This window comes from Pseudonaja textilis, chromosome 9 (assembly GCF_049901715.1).
Source record: "Pseudonaja textilis isolate UNSWEBS1 chromosome 9, rPseTex1.2, whole genome shotgun sequence".
Taxonomy (NCBI): Eukaryota; Metazoa; Chordata; class Lepidosauria; order Squamata; family Elapidae; genus Pseudonaja; species Pseudonaja textilis.
In genome coordinates, this window is record NC_141998.1 from 27,451,948 (window position 1) to 27,468,511 (window position 16,564).

The window sequence follows — 16,564 nt, forward strand, 5'->3', positions numbered from 1 at the left end:
GGAGTCAAAAATCCACTTTCTCTCTAGGCAGAAAGCTGCCTCCCTGGCTGCTGCTTCCCCCTCCGCTGCAGGAAAAGTCCCAGGCAGGGAAGGCTATATCTGCCACCCCGCCAGCCTTGCTCGAGAGCCTCGGCTCAGGTCTGGCCGCCTGCGCTGACATCACATGCGGAGAGGGGGGGAGAGACCCCCGACCCTGCCCGCGCACGTCGAGCGCAGCCAGCGGCCGCCCGCCTTTCCTCCGTGCGCGCGCTCGGGTCTCCGCTGTCGCCTAGCGCCTGCCTTGCTCCCCGCCGAGCGCGGCCATGCCCGAGCCCCTGGCACGCCCAGCCCTTGCCAGCTACGAGGGGACGCGGGCTTGAGCCGAGCCACAGCCGCGAGGCCTGGTGCGCGGCCTTTCCCTCTGCGGACGCCGTCTGCCCGGGAAGCCCCCCGAGGGGAAGGTAGGAGGCGAGACGGGAGGAGCCCAACGGCCTCGCCCTTTCCCGCTCTCGGCAGCTCGACGACTCCGGGGCTGGGTGCGCGAGGCGTCCCCCTCTGGGCGGCGGGGGCCCTCCGTTTCCCGCGTCCGAACGCCTTTCCTCCGAGTGCGCAGTCGGTGCGTTCAGCTGGCGGCGCTTAGACGGCTGCACTGGGAAGGGGCTTCTGGGCACGTGCAGGCTGCCGCCAGTCCGCCCGTGAAGCAGGGGCGGCGGACCTGCCGGGCAGGCGGCTCCTTCTCGCCGGGGGGCGCCGTCCTTCCGCAGCCCGCCCTTCTGGCTTGCTGATGGCGGCCCCCGCCCTCCCCTCCAGCCGCCCGTCCGCCGTCTTGCGCTCTCCCCGGTCGTCGGGGGCCGGCGGGGTTGCCTGGTGACCGCTCCTCTCCCGCCCTGGAGCGCCAGGAGCCTCGGCGGGGAATCGCGCGCTCTTCCCCGGGACAGCCGGGACCCCTCGGAGGACTCCCGCCCGCTCTCCAGGGTCGCGCGGCTCGGCCCTGGGGAGGCGCCGGCTCTCGCCCCGCGCCTGCCCGCCCGCGCGCGCGCGCCACGACTCTGGGCCGCGCCTCGCCTGCTTTCGGCCCAAAGGGCTGCGAGGGGCGGCGGCCTGTTTGGCGGGCGGGGCGCGCTTTGTTTACGGGCCCTGCGATGCTTGAGGCGGGGCGGGCATGCCGCCGCCTTCACACGCAAAACATCTTGCGCAGGCGCGAACGTCGCCCCTGCTGGGGTGGGGCGGGGGGAGGCCGCCTCCGTCGGGCTTCGAGGCCTTCCCGCTTCTCTATTCGGAGAAGACCCAGCGCGCACCCACCCTTGCCAGACAGCTGGGACGCAGCCGCGGCGCCGGTCGCCCGCCAGGCGATTCGCTTGGATGCCGAACCAGAAACGGGCGGGTTGTTTCGTCGAGCAAAGGGAGGGCAGGCGCGCATCCTGGCCATAGGCGCCGCCCTTCGAGGGGGCCCAAAGGACGCCTGGCGGGCGGGGGAGAAGCGGCCAAGGTCGTGCTGCTCGGCCCGGCCAGGAATTCTCCACCTTCCAACTGTGCAGCTGGGCTAGGAAACATCTGGGGGGGGGTTGTCATTGCAAGACCCCAACCTGAAGGGCGGTTGGCATCGTTAAGAGAGTGGGTGGGTGAGCTTTGGCCTTCCTCTTGGGACCCCTTTGGTCTTCACCCAGGGAAATAGTTGTGTGGCAGCTCCGTGGGATTTCCCACACCCTCCCTTCTGCGGTGGAATAATGCCAAGAGAGAGCCCCTGATGGGTGAGAGATGCCCTTGCTTCAGACGTGCATGAATGGCACTCTGCCCTCTTCATCTGTGCCCAGAGGACCGGCAGCCCACCAGCTGCCCCAATTCTTGAAAGCACAGTATGATTCGGACCCCCCTTGGCAAAAGGGAGGGGAGGGAAGGCTTGGCTCAGAACCTGGCAGTGCTGTCCCTTCATGAAGTGTGCAGAGAGGTGGTCGCCTTCTAGGTGCTGACCTCTGCAGCACTGCCTGCCAGACAAATGAACAGGCCTTACTGTTGGGGGAAGGAGGCCTCCACCAGGTTGACCAACCTCCTGGTCTTGGAATAGCTGCCTGCGTGGGGTAGTTAATGCCAACTGCACCATAGATGTTTAACCTGCTTTGTGATGGCTTTGTGCATTGGCTTAAGAGGGCTGTTTGGTCAGGGATAGGCAAGGGAATGCATGGCCGCCCCTGGGCCTGCCTGTTTCCCTAACAGGCATTTCTCTGCCCACCTCTGCTTTTTGGCCCACTGATGGTCCAGATCCAGAGGGAGTTGGCTGCATCCATCTGGGTTACAGTACTATGTCAAGTTCCCAGAGCGTAGCTGATCGTAGCTGTGGTTCATTATGTTCAAAAAGCCCTGGCTTGCTTAAGCCAGTCTTGGTTAACGAAGCAGTCCATGGCTCTTTGTTTTGGCCTTGAGCTGGTTGGCTATTGGTTGCCCCTCAAGGTGATCATCTGTTCTAGGCCCTGATCGCGTTGCGTGGTGGGGGGAGAAAGTTAACTGGACGAGGCCTTTTCCAGTGGCCTCCATGGTGTCAATCCATTAAAATGGGGACAGAAACTGCTGATGTGGGCTGTGGTGCCTGAATGATGATGAGAGATGTTTTGCTGACTTCCACAACATGGGAGGGGGATTTAATTATTTATTTGTACCCTGATTTTATTTGTACAAATATTTTTACAAATAACTCAAGATGATGAACACATCAAACATACCTTCCTCCTATTTTTTTCCACAAGAACCACCTGTGAGGTGAGTTGGACAGAGAGAGAGATTTGCCCCAAATCACCTACCTGGCTTTCACGGCTAAAGCCAGACTGGAACTCAGTCTCTCCAGCCTAGTGCCTTAGCCATTAGACCAGCTGGCTCTCACGGGGGTGGGGTGGGGGCAGGAACGGCTAAAGATGTGGGCCAACGTGGCCGTGAGAAGAATAGCTTGCTCTGGTTCTTCCTTCTGGCATTGGGTGGGCTAGGATGGAGGCCAAACAGCCACTCCGTGGGAAGGAGGCCTTCTTCTCCCTCTTGCTAGGACTCCTGCAGTGGACTCTCCTGTCCTGAAAGGCCCAGCTGCAGAGAATGCAGAGCTTTGAAGCCTCTGGAGCAAGACCCTGAAAATGCTGCTCTCGGTTGGCTGGGCTCCTGCTGCACCCGGACTAAAGATTTATTCCTCCAAGCTTTCATTCTGGAGAGAGAGAAGTTCACAAATGAAGGCGAATCTACGTGGTGTCCAAGGATGATGTTGCGGGATCCAATCAGGATCAGTCACTGGGACCAGAGATTTAGTTTTCTGAGCTTTCAGACCGTGCTAGAGTCCATCCTCGGGGAGCTTCTCTCCAGCAGACTGTGCTTTGGGCTGTTCTCTGTACGTTAAGAGTTGCTGGTCCCACTAGGGTTGTTAAACAAGGACTCCCTGTAATAAGATGTCGATGAAGGTCTGGTCACTTCTGGGGTCCCTCAAGGATTGCCGTAAAGGGTTCCCAAAGGTCCTGTTGCAACTGAGCTGTTGGTACTTGGTGGGAGCCGTTTGGAGGCTGAGATGGACCTGGGCACAGAAGTCGCTCCTTCCTGGATTGGACGCCTGACCCATCAGCCAGCGCTCCCAAGAAGCTCTGTAGCCCCCAAGCAAACACTTCAGGCCAGTTTTCCTCAACCTTCACAAATCAGCCAATTCTTTTTTAAAGTCAGAGAAACTCTTACCCAGCATCACACCTCATGATAGCAAATTCCAAAATTTAATTATGTATTGTGTAAAAATATTTTTGAAAGTGAGATGGGTGGTACCTAAAATCTGACAAATAAATGAGAACGTTCTCTGAAAATTTTAGCTTTTGTGGCAGTCATGTTTACATAGCCCACTACTTTCCCCAAAAACTTAATAAGTACACAAAATGGTAAAAACACATGTTTTAAAGAAGCATTCCCTGTTTTCTGCTAGAAACTATGCAGTAACGCAGATCTTTCGGCTTCCTCCTTAGCTTCCAACATGAGCTGCCCAGGGGACTTCCAGCTATGATTCCTCCAAGGTTTCTGGAAGAAAAACAGCAGCAGCCTGGAAGGATGCTCTGGGTGCGCTGTGGTTAGGTGTGCAGTATTGCAGGCAAACTCTGCCCACAGCCTGGAGTTCAATCCTGACGGGGCACAAGGTTGACTCAGCCTTCCATCCTTCTGAGGTCTGTAAAATGGAGATCCAGACTGTTGGGGGCAATAGGCCTCAACTACCCAGAGTGCTGTAAACAACTGGGGGGTGGCATACAAGTCTTAATTGTTATTGCTATTGGTATCACCCAAGGTCATTAGTTATTATTGATTGTAATAAATTTTAAAGACTACTATTATTAACCTCTCCCCTGATGAAATGTTCCAGAGCAATCAAACATTCACCGGCTCCTTTGTACCATTTTGGAAGAGCCTGTCTGCTAGCAATCGGCACCCAGATGAGCATGGATTAATTCCAAGATTAACATCAGAGCAACAATCAAGTAAACAATAGCCCAATCAAGCCAACAATAAACAGACCGACCAAACAAGATTCTCCCACTAAGACTGATGGGCAAGCCACTGAAATATAAACTGAGAGCAAATCCCACTCCTTCCTAGCACCGATGGTGTTGCTAGTTTGGGTAATGAAACATCTGCAAGAAAACAACTGAGCTCAGAGAGTGCCAAAATCCCTTCATTTCAACCCTGTGCTGCAAATATTTTCCTTCGTTGATATATGCAAAATATTGCATGGCCTGCTAACTCTCGTCCTATAGGGGCCTGGTCATAGGGGAGGGACAGTCAGGTGAATCATTGAGGCAATTGAAGGGGGTTGTTGCTGGGTTCCCTATGATAGAGGCCCCTGTGGCATGTGCCCGAGAGCTGCTGCCGGTTCAGGCCCATTACACAGAGGACGCTTGTTGGAGGCCAAGGACATAAGGAGCCCCAGACTTTTCAGGCAGTCCCCAAATGTGGAGGGGTGGGTGGGGGGTGGCAACAGTTGCCTTTGGGCCGGGTGCCCTTTGGGAAGCCTTGCTGCAGCAGCAGCAGCACCCGAGGGCCCTTGCGCTGTCCCTTCGTTGTCTCCCAGCCGCTGCTGAGGCTGCTGTGCTGAGCTTTGCCTTCTATTTTGGGTGGGGATCCAGAGGGCAACAGGCAGGTAGGCAGCTGGAGGAACAGGATGTGCTGCTGGCTGGGCTGAGAAGTGACCTGGGTCTGGACTGGAGGATGCCTCTTTGGTTGTAGGGCTCTCTTTGGGGGCGCTCGGGTCCCTTCCTTGCTGAGCCAGGAGGCTTCTACGGGTTGAGGCAAAGTGAGGAAAGATGGCTGAGAAGAAAGCTGGGGGCTCTCCCTGGACCTGGGATTCAGGCAACAGGCTCCCCTCGGCCTGAGCTGCAAGCAAGCCAGTCTGCCATGATCCAGCCAGGCTGGCTTCTCAGCAAGAGAAGATGACACAGAAGGGAGCTGGGTGGGAGGAAATCACAGTTTTGCAAGTGGCAGATGATCCAAAACAGAGTCCCCAAAGCACAGGATTGTGCGGAGGTTCTGGAAAGTCCCTCTGAGAGCCTGAGCCCAGGAACCCTGACTAGGCTTCCCTCCTGCCCAGGGCTGCCTGAAGTTCTCTCTCCCCCCCTCTCTCCCTCCCTCTCTCTCTCTTGGTTGCCTGCAGCACAGCCACGATGGGAAGCAGCCTGCTTTTCCTCTGCTCTTTCCTGGTTCCAGGGATCTTGGCAGAGGGTATGTATAGCTTGTGGGGGCTGGGGGAATGGGCCTCCCCAGTGTCTGTGCCCCAGCCTGCTCTTGTGGCAACTGCTGGGGAGGAATAGAATTGGCCCATTTCCTTGCGTGCCTGCAAAGTCAGAACAGCAGGTGGAGGTCCAGGACCGGGTCCTCTCTGGCTGCGCTTGGGGGAGGAGGGGGGAGGACTTGGCTCCCTCTTGCACTGCCCACAGAACGGCCACATTGTGGATGTTTTGTTTGCTCTTTCCAGCGACCGAGCAAGAGAAAGAGAAGGATCCCTTCAACTATGGTGAGACACAGACACCTTGATTTGACCCCTCCAACATTTCTGAGCATTGCTGCCCCTTTGGAACTGCAACCCTACTTCCATTTGGTCTCTCCCATTCCCCCCCCCCCCAGACTACCAGACCCTGCGGATTGGCGGCCTGACCTTTGCCGTGGTTTTCTTCACGCTCGGGATCCTGCTGATTCTGAGTAAGTGACCTCCAGATTAAGGGCAGGAATGCCGCTTGCCAAAAGCCCGGCCTCCCTGGTGCAGGAAAGGAAGCCAAGTGGCGATGGCCTGCTTCCCCTGGGTACTCTGGCCAAGGTGAGGCTGTGACAAGAAAGGGGGCCCAGGGGATAAAGTTTTCATCACCCCCTCTGCCCGCACCAAAAGAAAGAGATGGAAACGGGAAGCAGCTGACGACGACCATCCCCTGGGCTGGGGCTGCCCGGGTGGGCTTTGCGGGTGAGGGCACAAGGTGCCACTGGCTATGCTGAGGAGGTGCCCATGCCAGACCTGCCCTTCCTTGCCCAATGAAAGAGGAAGGCCAGTGGTTTGTGCTCAGGGCAGCTGCTTTGTCAAGTCCCCCCCCCCAGCTCAGCATCTGGTCTGCTCTGCTGCCACGGTGGGAGAAGTGCCCAGGCCGCCAAGAGAGTCCTGGGCAGACAAGACTTCTCCAATGTCCCCCACCCAGAGCCATCTCCTCTTGCCTCACCATGCCGTGTCTTTTCCCTCAGGCAGGCGATGCAGGTGCAGCTTCAACACAAAGGCCAGGTGGGTGAGGCAGCGTTGCTTCCTGGCTGTCCTTCCCCCGTCACCCCTCTGGGGAATGGGAAGGTGGTGACGCCTCCTGTCTGCTCTTGTTCTGCAGGGCTCCCGGTGATGAGGAGGTGCAGGCTGAGAACATGATTGCGTCAAACGGTAAGGCTTGGCTGCGCCCTGCCCCCATTCAGAGGGAGGTTTCCTGGCCCCAGAAGGGGGCAAAGGGTTTGCGGGGCCCATTCAGTCTTCCACCTGCCTCCCCTCCCCACTTGTGCCACTTGTTGGGCAAGAGAGGGGCCTGGGAAGTGTGCCCGCATTCGCATAGAGGGCTGCCTGGCCTCCTGGGGGAGCTCCCCCTTTCCCGTGGCTGGGAGGGAGGGACCGGGCCCACCAGAGTGACCCTCCTGTATGGGCCATGGGAACTTGATCTGTGGGAGAGAAAAGCATCAAAGGTGGGTTTTTTTTTTTTTTGCAGCAGCAGCAGCACCACCACCACCACAGAAAGAAGAGAACTGAAGTGAAGGTGTGCAGGTGAGTGTTGAACAACAGAAACTGAGCAAATCTTGCCAAATTGAAAATTCGGGGATTGTCCTGAGAAGGAGAAAGGAACAGCTGACCGAGAAAACCTGGGTGGGGAAAGACAAAGAAGCCTGAACCTTTTGGGAAATTTGCATGAAAAGTGATCTTTGCTTTCTCCCAAGAGTGGCTACAGTTGGCAAGGCTTTGTGAAATGGGGCTCTTGTTTTGTTAAATGTTATACCAGATGTGCCTTCATGTGCTGCACAGGGGCTTCCTGTTTTGCCACTGTCTCCTTCTCTTCTTCAGCAAAGGAGAGCCGACACTGGACCAGGGAATTCCAAATGCAAACCAGATGAAGGGACATGGAGGTGATGGCCCCTGGTCCTCTAAGGGATTAATGTTGACATGTTGGTGTCCATGTTGGCCTGTGCCCTGGAAAATCAGTCCTCTGCTTAACTGTTCCCCATCAAATCCATGTCTGGTTGCATAATGTTCACCTGTCATCATTGTGGCCTTGATGTCGTCCTTGTGCAACTATCTCCTCCATGACCCCCCTCCTCCCCCATGCCGGTTTGATATGCTGACCCTCCCAGATGAAGAACTGGCCACTTCTGCCTTGAGGTGCGCAACGGCTATGGCTGCCCCACTCCCAGCTGAAGCTCCAGGAGGGAAGGACAAGGCCTGTGGGAAGGGCCCGGACTGAGGAAAGGGAGTCCGGGACCTTGGTGGTGTTCAGCCTTGGCAGCAGCGGCCTCCCTGCCCCCCGCCCTCTGGCCCTTCCAGAACCTGCTTGTCAGCAAGGCCATCCTGTCTCTGGTGCCTACCAGCCACGGGGCCAGGAAAGGAGTTGGAATAGGAGGGGCACTTCCCTTGGCTCCCCAGGAGGCCGAGAGGCTAGTCTGGCCGGGTCCTTTTCCTCGGTGGGTGCCTTGGGGTGAGGGCCAGGTCTTGGCTTTTTCACCAGGCCTTCATAGGGTGGGCTGAGGCGACACCTGTTACCATTGACTTGATTTGGATAGGGCATTTGTTCTGCCAAGTTCGCACCCCTGCAGGTTGCAACACAACATCCTGCAAGATCCTGGGTGCCCTTGGGTTCTTATTCTAAAGTGCTTGGCAGAATTGGCAACAGAATTCAGCCCAGGAAAGAGTGAGAAATTCAGTTCCAGGATGGTTTCCATTGGAAGTTCAGAGAGCAGCAGAGGCTCTTCCGGATGAGGGTGGGAAGTGGGTTTGGCCTGACCTTAATGCCCCATTCTCTAGCCCTAGAAATCCCCCCTCCCAAATGCAGAAGGCTTCCCTGGTCACTCCTTATCTTATGCAGCCACCTGGTTAGATGCCATCAGTTGAGGAAAGCAGAAGGGGACCCGGCCCTTTCCCTCCCACTCCCCCGTTTTGTCTTAGCTGTGGTTGCCACACCTTCTGTATTGCCATGTGGCTCTATCGTCTGTAGTGTGCAGTAGGTAACAACCATTGAAAACATCTGTGTACAAATGTAATTCCAAAACCCAAGCCATGGTTGTGCATTCCCTTGGTGTAGGCTGTCCTACTGTGTGGCTGTGATAAAGGACCCCCACATGTTCGTGCTGTGTCTCAACTCAAGGGGAGCATCAAATAAAACATTTCTATTTCAGTGCCTCCGTGTTCTCTTGCAGTGCATGAGGGGTCCTGAGGGGGGCTCCGTGAATGAGGAGGAGTTGGGTTTCCTGCACTTCCAGGGCCTGTGGTCCCTTCGGCCCAGGCCCTTCCCCTGTTTGCAAAGGAGAAATGCTTTTCCACAGCATCGACTGGTTCTCTCTCTCCCCCCCCTCCCCCCCCTGTCATCAGAGAGCACAATCCCATAAAATCTGAACAAAATACAAAGTGGGGCCGATGGGGGGAGATTTCCTGCCTGTGTCTCAGGTGGTGTGCTGAAAAGAAGGCCAGGGGGTGGCAAATGCACCTTCCTGGGAGTCTGGGCCCTGAGTGAAACCTCCACCCTTGGAATGCCAGGTGGGCAGCCAATGAAGGCCCCCCCCAGGAGGCTGTTCCGCTGAGTGGGTTGATGGCCAGAGGGGAATCTGAGGGCGTTTCTGGTTGACCTTGGGGAAATCCTTCAACGTGGCTTCCTGGTGTGGTTGCTTTAGTCTCCTTTAGGGGTTTCCGTGTAATGTCAGAGCAGGAGCCGGACATCAAAAAGCATTTGCTGGCACCTGACAGATTGAGGTGGATTATTGCAGATGTTTTAGGGGATCACAACTGATGGAAAAACAAACATGTTGGAGAACTTCAAAAGCCACATGACTCCGTTGCTAGGGAAAGGCTGTTTGCAATGGTATCTGCGCCTGCACCCCACAAGTTTACAGCCGATTGTTTTAAGCCTTTCTGCATCGCTACAGCAAACATTTAAAGCCACGAGCCTTATGCAGAATGTGTGCGCGCACAAGAATGTGTGCACGCTTCTGGGGTGGGAGACAGCTCCAGCTGTTTGGTTTTGGGGTACCCCGTATGCTTCATTGGCAGGGAGACCAGGAGGTTTCCTGTCTAGACGCAGACTGCTGCAGTGTGATACCACGGGGGAGGAAGCTGTCCAAAGAAGGTGGGCTCCCAGTCTGGGAGAGGCAGGTGTCCAAAGGACAGCACTGAGCCACCTGCTCATTCTGGAGTGGGTGATGGCATGGAAAGAGGGCTGGAGATGCGGCTTCTCCCCAAACTGGACCCCCCTATTTACCTCCACTGCAGCTGAGTCTCTCCTGTAACCCTGGTGCCAATTCTGGGGCAGCCACCACTCCATGCCAGCAGCAGCAGCAGGAGGAGGAGGATGGAGAATAGCAGAGCGGGGAGCTTTGGGTGGTCCAGGCCTCAGCCTGTGCCTTGTTTTCAAGGAGACGGGGCCCTTCCAGAGGAAGGTAGCCTCCCCCAGGCTCTGCCTTGTGACTGGGATAAACATTACAGGCAGCTGGTTAATGGTTAATGAGGTGTTTGCCCTCCCTGCTCCCCATTACAATGTGTGTGTGTGTGGCCAGGGCTGGCTGTCCCTATCAGGCAGCTGGAGCTGGCAGGTCGCCAGACAGGCTGGAAATGGGTAGGTGGGCCAGGATCTTCACAGCTGGAAAGAAATTACCCCCTCCACTAGCCCCCCTTCCCATTTCCTCCAAAGGAAGCCAGAGGAGAGTAACTCCGACCTTCTGATCCAGCCCTCTTGGAGGGACCAGGTGGCCAAATGGGACGGTAGATAAAGAGCACCATAGGTTAAGGAGAGGCCTGGACTCTGCCTTGCAAAGGCAGGCCCAGATTCCTCTCACTGGGGGGACCTGGACCAGGGGCGGGGGGCGGGCGTTGGAGAGCTGGAAAAACCCCAGAAGAGGCGTCCCCATCAGACGCGCGAGGGGGTCCTGCCTTGGGCGGGAGCGGGCGCCCTATTTATTGCCCCGCGCAGTTGCTCTCCAGGCCTTTCCGCAGCGAGATCCGGGCGCTCGTGGACAAAACCTGCGGGTGGCGCGATGGGACCGGCTCCTTTCTCCCCCACCGATGTGGCAAGTGGGTCTTTTCTTGTCGCCGCGAGCCTCTCGGGGCTGCCCTCTTTCCTCGGCTGGGGCGCCTCCGCGGGGTTGACAGCGTAGCCGGCAGTTCCGCCCTGGCTCCACCAGACGGCCGGAAAGTTTCGGATGCCGAATGCGAAAGGCTCCGGAGCCCGGGTGGCAGCGTCGCGTCCTCGGAAGCCCAGCCCAGCCCCGCCACTGCCCGGCTTCTGATTTGGTTTCTTTTCTCTCCTCCCGTTCCCGCCAGAAAATTTGCCGGAGACCGAGAACGGCCTCTTTTCTTACGGTAAGAAGTGGCGAGGGGGCTAGCTAGCCCCAGGAAGGGGCGGTACAGGGAATTGGCCGCCGCCTCTGCTTCCCCGGCAGGGGCTCCAGAGAAAGGGGAGACGGGCTTGAACCGCCCGGTCCGTTAATACCTACGCGAGACCTCCGAGGAATTCCACGGTGAAGAATAAGAAGGGAACGGAGAGGAGGAGACCCGACACCGCGGAATCTTGCCCCCCCCCCAAAAAAATATATATATATTCGTGTCATTTCATCTCTATCGCGCTTCCCTTTGAGCCAAACACAACCGAACCTGCTCACCTAAGGCAGAGCAACCAATAGGGGGCGCCCTCCGACCCCATTAACCCCCCCCCCCACCACCCCGCTTGCCGAGCCGCGCGCTCTCCGGGCACCTTCCTTGGAGGTGTCCGAGGAGCTTCGCCTCCTGTGCCGCTCGGAGCCACGACCCTCCCCGCGCGTTTGATTCGCCGCTTGTTTGGTAAGTAACCGGCCGGGGCGTTCGGCAGAGGCAGCTACTCGGTGCAACGTTAGCGCGGGGTCCTTGCCCGGCGGCAACCCGAGGCCAACTCAGTGGCCGCCGCGCCTCTCTCGCTCTGCCTCCGCTGAGCGCGCCTTCTTCTCTCCCCAGACTACGAGACCGTCCGTCACGGGGGGCTCATCTTCGCCGTGGCGGCCTTCCTGATCGGGCTCGCCATACTCTTCAGTAAGCGGCGGGGAGGGAAGGGGAGCGAGGGAGGTTCTGGCCACCTTCCCCCCCACACACACCCCGGGACCCAGGAAAGCGGGTCCCTTCCTGCGAGGAAAATAGGACCCGCCGCTGCCTCCGCCTTCTCGGTCTCGGGGTAAAGCTCCAGCTCCCGGGGGCAGGTGGGAGGGAGGACATCGGGGCGGCCAGGCGGAACCCCCAACAGCTGCCCGTCCTGGCGGCTCGAGGTTTCACCAAGTTCTTCCGTTGCAGGTCGGCGGTTCCGCTGCGGAGGGAAGCAGCAGCAGCGGCGGTGAGTAGCCCTGGCCCCATTATCCAAGCCTTCCGGGCCCGGGGACTTTCCTGATCTCCGCCTGCTCTCCCACCCCCTTCTCTCTCCAGACCCGGCGAAGGGAACGAGTTGTAAGCCCGGCTCTGCCCAGCGCCCCTTTCTGCGGGCCTCCGGCTCCCTCTCGGAGGGGGACGGGGAGTGAGGGCGGTTGTAGCACTACTGCGGCTGGGGTGCTTCTTCTCTCCCGGGAGCAAGAGGCTGCGGGCCGTGCAGTTACCACTTCTTGCTCCGAAGGCTCAATCGGAAGCGTCTCCGGGCGCGCGTCCGAGGAAGAGATGCGCCTAAGCCGCGCTTGAGTGCCGCCGCGCAGCCTCTGGCCATGAAATAAAGCGCCGCCTCCCAAATCGGGTTTTACCCCGAGAAAGCCGGCTCCGCTTGATCCTTTGGGCCGTCCCAAGTGGGCGGCAGCTGCGACGTTTTTCCGACCGGGCCAAGCTCTCAGACGAGGGGAGCGGGACTTGGGATCACGGCCGACGGGCAGGAAGAAGGCGCGGGGGTGGGGGCTTTCTGTGCCTAAGCTGCGCTTGGTCTGGGACAGGCTGCCAACCGGCGTGTTTGGATTGGGTGGGCGTGGGGGGGGTTCTCCTCAGCGGCCCAAGAGCAGAGTTTTGGTTTGAGGGCGGCTAGACTGCCTTTTCTTCGATGGATGTAAGCAGAAGACTGAAAGGGGCAGCAAGTGGCCCGAGGGAGGCAGGAGGGGTGGGGGTGAACGGTGCGGACCAGCATTCTGTATGCTGCAACTGCTAAAAGAGCCTCGGGCCAGAAGAGTATTTGCATCCTCCTAAGGTCTGAGCTGTGCCCCAGACCTCTGCCTTTGATGCCATCTTTTAATGGGGCAGGCTGATTTCATTTGCAGTCACAAAGAGACGTGGGATGGGATTCAGCCAGGATCGCTGCTAGCCATCTCTTCCTTTTGACCTTTCTCCACGACTGAATCCAGGTGCTTTCCTCTGCCATCCTTGAGTTGGCACAAAAATAGACCTGCATAAAAGTTGGTGTCCCAATTGCCAATCTCTATCCTGTCCCTTTGCCTGTTTCTGAGCCCTGGTTTCTGAGCATGTCAATGGTTGGCTTTCTCTGGTACCTTTGGTGCCCCCATCCACCACACACCTCCTGGTCAAGAGACTGCAGGAAGAGGGAGGGTGGTGGACCTTTGGGACCCAGCTGGGCTTCTCAGGCAAAATTCAACTCACTCTATCTTGACCAAGAGGGCTGGAGGGAGAAGCTCTCCTATGATATTAAGATTTTGTGCAACCACAGAGTTCCAGTTGTTATTGGGGTTTCTGTTTCCTGACCAGACCTGTTTCAAAGTGCTGAATGTGGGGATGGCAGAGGCCAGTGAGCCCCCCTTAACAATAGAGCGGCATGATCTGCAGATTGGTTGGCATGAGTTTATATGGGAAGGGAAAAATACATTTCATTCATACTTCCAGAGGCACAAAGTTAGAGACATCTCATTATCTGCATGGGAGAGAATAAAGAGAAATCATTACATGAAGATCCCAATTTGGTTATCCACCATAGAAGCAATGGTGTATCCCAATGTCCTTGGCTTAAATAAAATAGTAAGATATAAAGAATTATTGGATGATCAGGGAAAATGAAAACTAATCAAGAACTGAAGAAGCAGATTAGTGGCCTTATTTACAAATTCAAACAAGATGTAAGAAAGATATAGAAGAATCTGGAATATATAAAGATCAGCAGGAATTAGACAAAAGGTTCCCCAAATCTCTTTGCAACTGTTGCCTTCTCTTCCCACCATTCCTAAACTAAAGGAGAACCAAACACCAATATTCTGTAAAGAGGAAGGTCACAATCTTCCCTTGGGTGCATAAGCTTTTGCAGTGATTGTTGTTGCTTTTAATTGAGGGGAGGGGCAGATGCAGCGTTTTTGATAAGATAGGTGGGGCTCTTGAAATGGAGGACACTGAAAAAGCTAGAATCAGTATTAAGGCCTTACAAGATGCAAAAAGTAGAGGTGGGCTAGCGCTTCCAAACTGGGAATTATATTATTGGGCAGCCAACTTACTATGGTTAAAAGACTGGGTCAATTTACGGAATAAAAGAACTCTAGCCTTGGAAGGGCACGACCTTCAGAGAGGATGGCACGCATTTCTATGGGATGTGGGGAAAACTAAACAGGCGTACTTTCATAGACATCTTATTAGAGATTCACTATTAACTAATTGGAAAAAAATATGTAAAAAACATTATTTAAAAATTCCGATTTGGCTTTCAACAATGGAGGCAATGGTTCATCCCAACAATTTGGATATAACAAAAATGACTAAATATAAAGATTTATTAGATCCTTTAGGGAAACTAAGAACTCGACAGGACTTACAGGAACAGGGATTTAAAATTGATCAGTGGTTATATATACAAATCCATAGTAGATACAAACAAGATATCAAAGAGTTTGGAATTTATAGCAAATTACAACACTTAGATAAAATCTTATTAGGATCAAATAAAAAGAATATTTCTAAATTTTATAAATATTTATTGGAGGTAGAATTAGAGCAAGAGATAGTGAAAGGGAACATGATAATGTGGAGTAGGAATATTGGAAGAAGCATTACATTAACAGAATGGGAAAAGATCTGGAATAGAATCATTAAGATTACGAAATCTGCGGCGTACAAAGAAAATATGTATAAAATGTTATATAGATGGCACTTACCCCCTTCGAGGTTAGCGAAAATGAACCCAAACTCTAGTCCAAAATGTTGGAAATGTAAAAACATAGAGGGAACCTACTTTCATATGTGGTGGACCTGTAAAGAAGCCCAGAAATACTGGCAAAAAATTAGAAAATGGCTGGAGGAGATAACCAAAGATCAAATTGAATACAAACCAGAGTTCTTCCTACTAGGGATCTCTGATAAACATTTTCCTAAAAAGACGAAATACATAATAATTCATATTCTAACTGCGGCCAGATTAGCATTTGCCCAGTGCTGGAAATCATCCCGTTTACCTACAGATCAATTGGTCATTCAGAAAATATGTGACTGCGCAGAAATGGACAATTTAACCATAGCTCTTAAAAATAAAGAGTCTTCAGCATTTGATAATAATTGGAATGCATGGTATAATTGGTTATATCAGAGATAAACTGTTTAATGAGCATAAATAAGCATAAATATCCATAAATAGTGATAAGATGTGTATATTTAAAGTAAGGTAGGAGAATTGGATCTTGTAGACTGTCAAAAAGAATATTTGTCTGGTTTTAACGTATTTTCTTTTTTCTTCCGTCTCTTTGTTTGTTTGTTTTTTTTTTCTCTCTTTTATACTTCTTCTTCTTCTTTTTCGGTCGCAAGACCGAGCGTTTTTTTTTTTTTTTTTTCCTCTCTTTCTCTTCTTTCTTTCTTCTTTTTCTCTCTCTGTTTCTTATGTAATGTTGTTATGTTATTTTTTTAATTGTAAATTCAATAAAATTTATATGAAAAAAAGAAATGGAGGACACTGAGTGAGTGGCCCACTTGTATACAAGGGAAGAGCTGCACTTCAAAGAGATCCACTAGAGGTCAGTGTAGGTTCATAATATGTTCTATAAAAGGCAGGCAGAATTGTGTTGGTTCCCTGTAAAAGGATCAGTACCTTGATTAGGGACCCAAATGGCACAAAGGAGCTTTTGATTTCTCTGGAACACTTCAAGAACACTTACGTTGATAAAAGCTGTCTTTAAACATTTCTTAAAATTAATAGTACCTTGCTGACCTTGGCTGATAGCAATAGCAATAGTACTTATTCTTGTATACTGCTGCATAGTGCTTTATAGCATTCTCTCTTTCAATCCATTCCTCCCATGCCGCCAAAGCCTGGGATTGGGGTGCCTGCATCTGATCAGTTGCAGTTCTCTTGACCTACAGGAGCTAGCTGGTGGACTTGAGGAGGTGTGGCCAGAGAGGCAGTCAGACAGCCTAGAGAAACCCAGGCAGGGTCCCAATGTGCCCCTCCCCCCCCCATATTCTGACCAGTGGGTGTCCTCTTTATCGGGGGTGGGGGGCAGAAAAGCAAATGGAGAAAGCCAACCATGGGTGCATTCACACATTAGGACAAAGGCACAGGCTCAGAGTCAACAGAGGCAGGGTGAAGATTGGCATTGGAAATGCCAACTTTTATGCTAGTCTATTTTTGTGCCACCTCGAGGCCAGATGGAGCACATCATCTTCACCAAGTAATAAACTAACCTGATAGTATTTCTTCTGAAATGGCAGAACTGTTACACTACCTGCAGTTCACAGCGGGATGAAGCACAAGAGACCCTGCATGGCAAAGTTGCTCAGGGTGGTATGTATCCTTTCATATTATCAGCTCTCAATTGTTTGGTCTACCAACTATTGGGAGAAATTTGAACACTGTCATCCATGAGACTGGCACACACACACACACACACACACACACACACACACGCACAAATCAATTTCAATCCTATCATTTCTGCCTCTGAAAATTAAATGCAGCTT

General features: G+C 53.9%; 1 protein-coding gene across 1 annotated transcript; it reads left to right on the top strand.

Annotated features, from left to right (window-relative positions):
- Positions 1 to 149: 149 nt before the first annotated feature.
- On the top strand, positions 150 to 12,051 carry FXYD6 (FXYD domain containing ion transport regulator 6). Its single transcript, XM_087938762.1, has 12 exons — positions 150 to 439; positions 5,619 to 5,697; positions 5,951 to 5,989; positions 6,100 to 6,174; positions 6,703 to 6,739; positions 6,837 to 6,886; positions 9,746 to 9,821; positions 10,005 to 10,307; positions 10,673 to 10,758; positions 11,012 to 11,050; positions 11,678 to 11,752; positions 12,008 to 12,051. The coding sequence occupies exons 1-12, from the start codon at positions 164 to 166 to the stop codon at positions 12,049 to 12,051; spliced, it is 1,179 nt and encodes a 392-aa protein (XP_087794888.1). The 5' UTR covers positions 150 to 163.
- Positions 12,052 to 16,564: the final 4,513 nt, after the last annotated feature.

What these genes read in the sequence shown, in the direction of transcription:
- FXYD6 (XM_087938762.1), top strand. Translation starts at nt 164, where the DNA reads ATGCGGAGAGGGGGGGAGAGACCCCCGACCCTGCCCGCGCACGTCGAG. An exon ending in AGCTTCAACACAAAGGCCAG is followed by an intron (nt 6,740 to 6,836) that starts GTGGGTGAGGCA and finishes CTTGTTCTGCAG; the next exon opens with GGCTCCCGGTGATGAGGAGG. An exon ending in CGGGCTCGCCATACTCTTCA is followed by an intron (nt 11,753 to 12,007) that starts GTAAGCGGCGGG and finishes CTTCCGTTGCAG; the next exon opens with GTCGGCGGTTCCGCTGCGGA.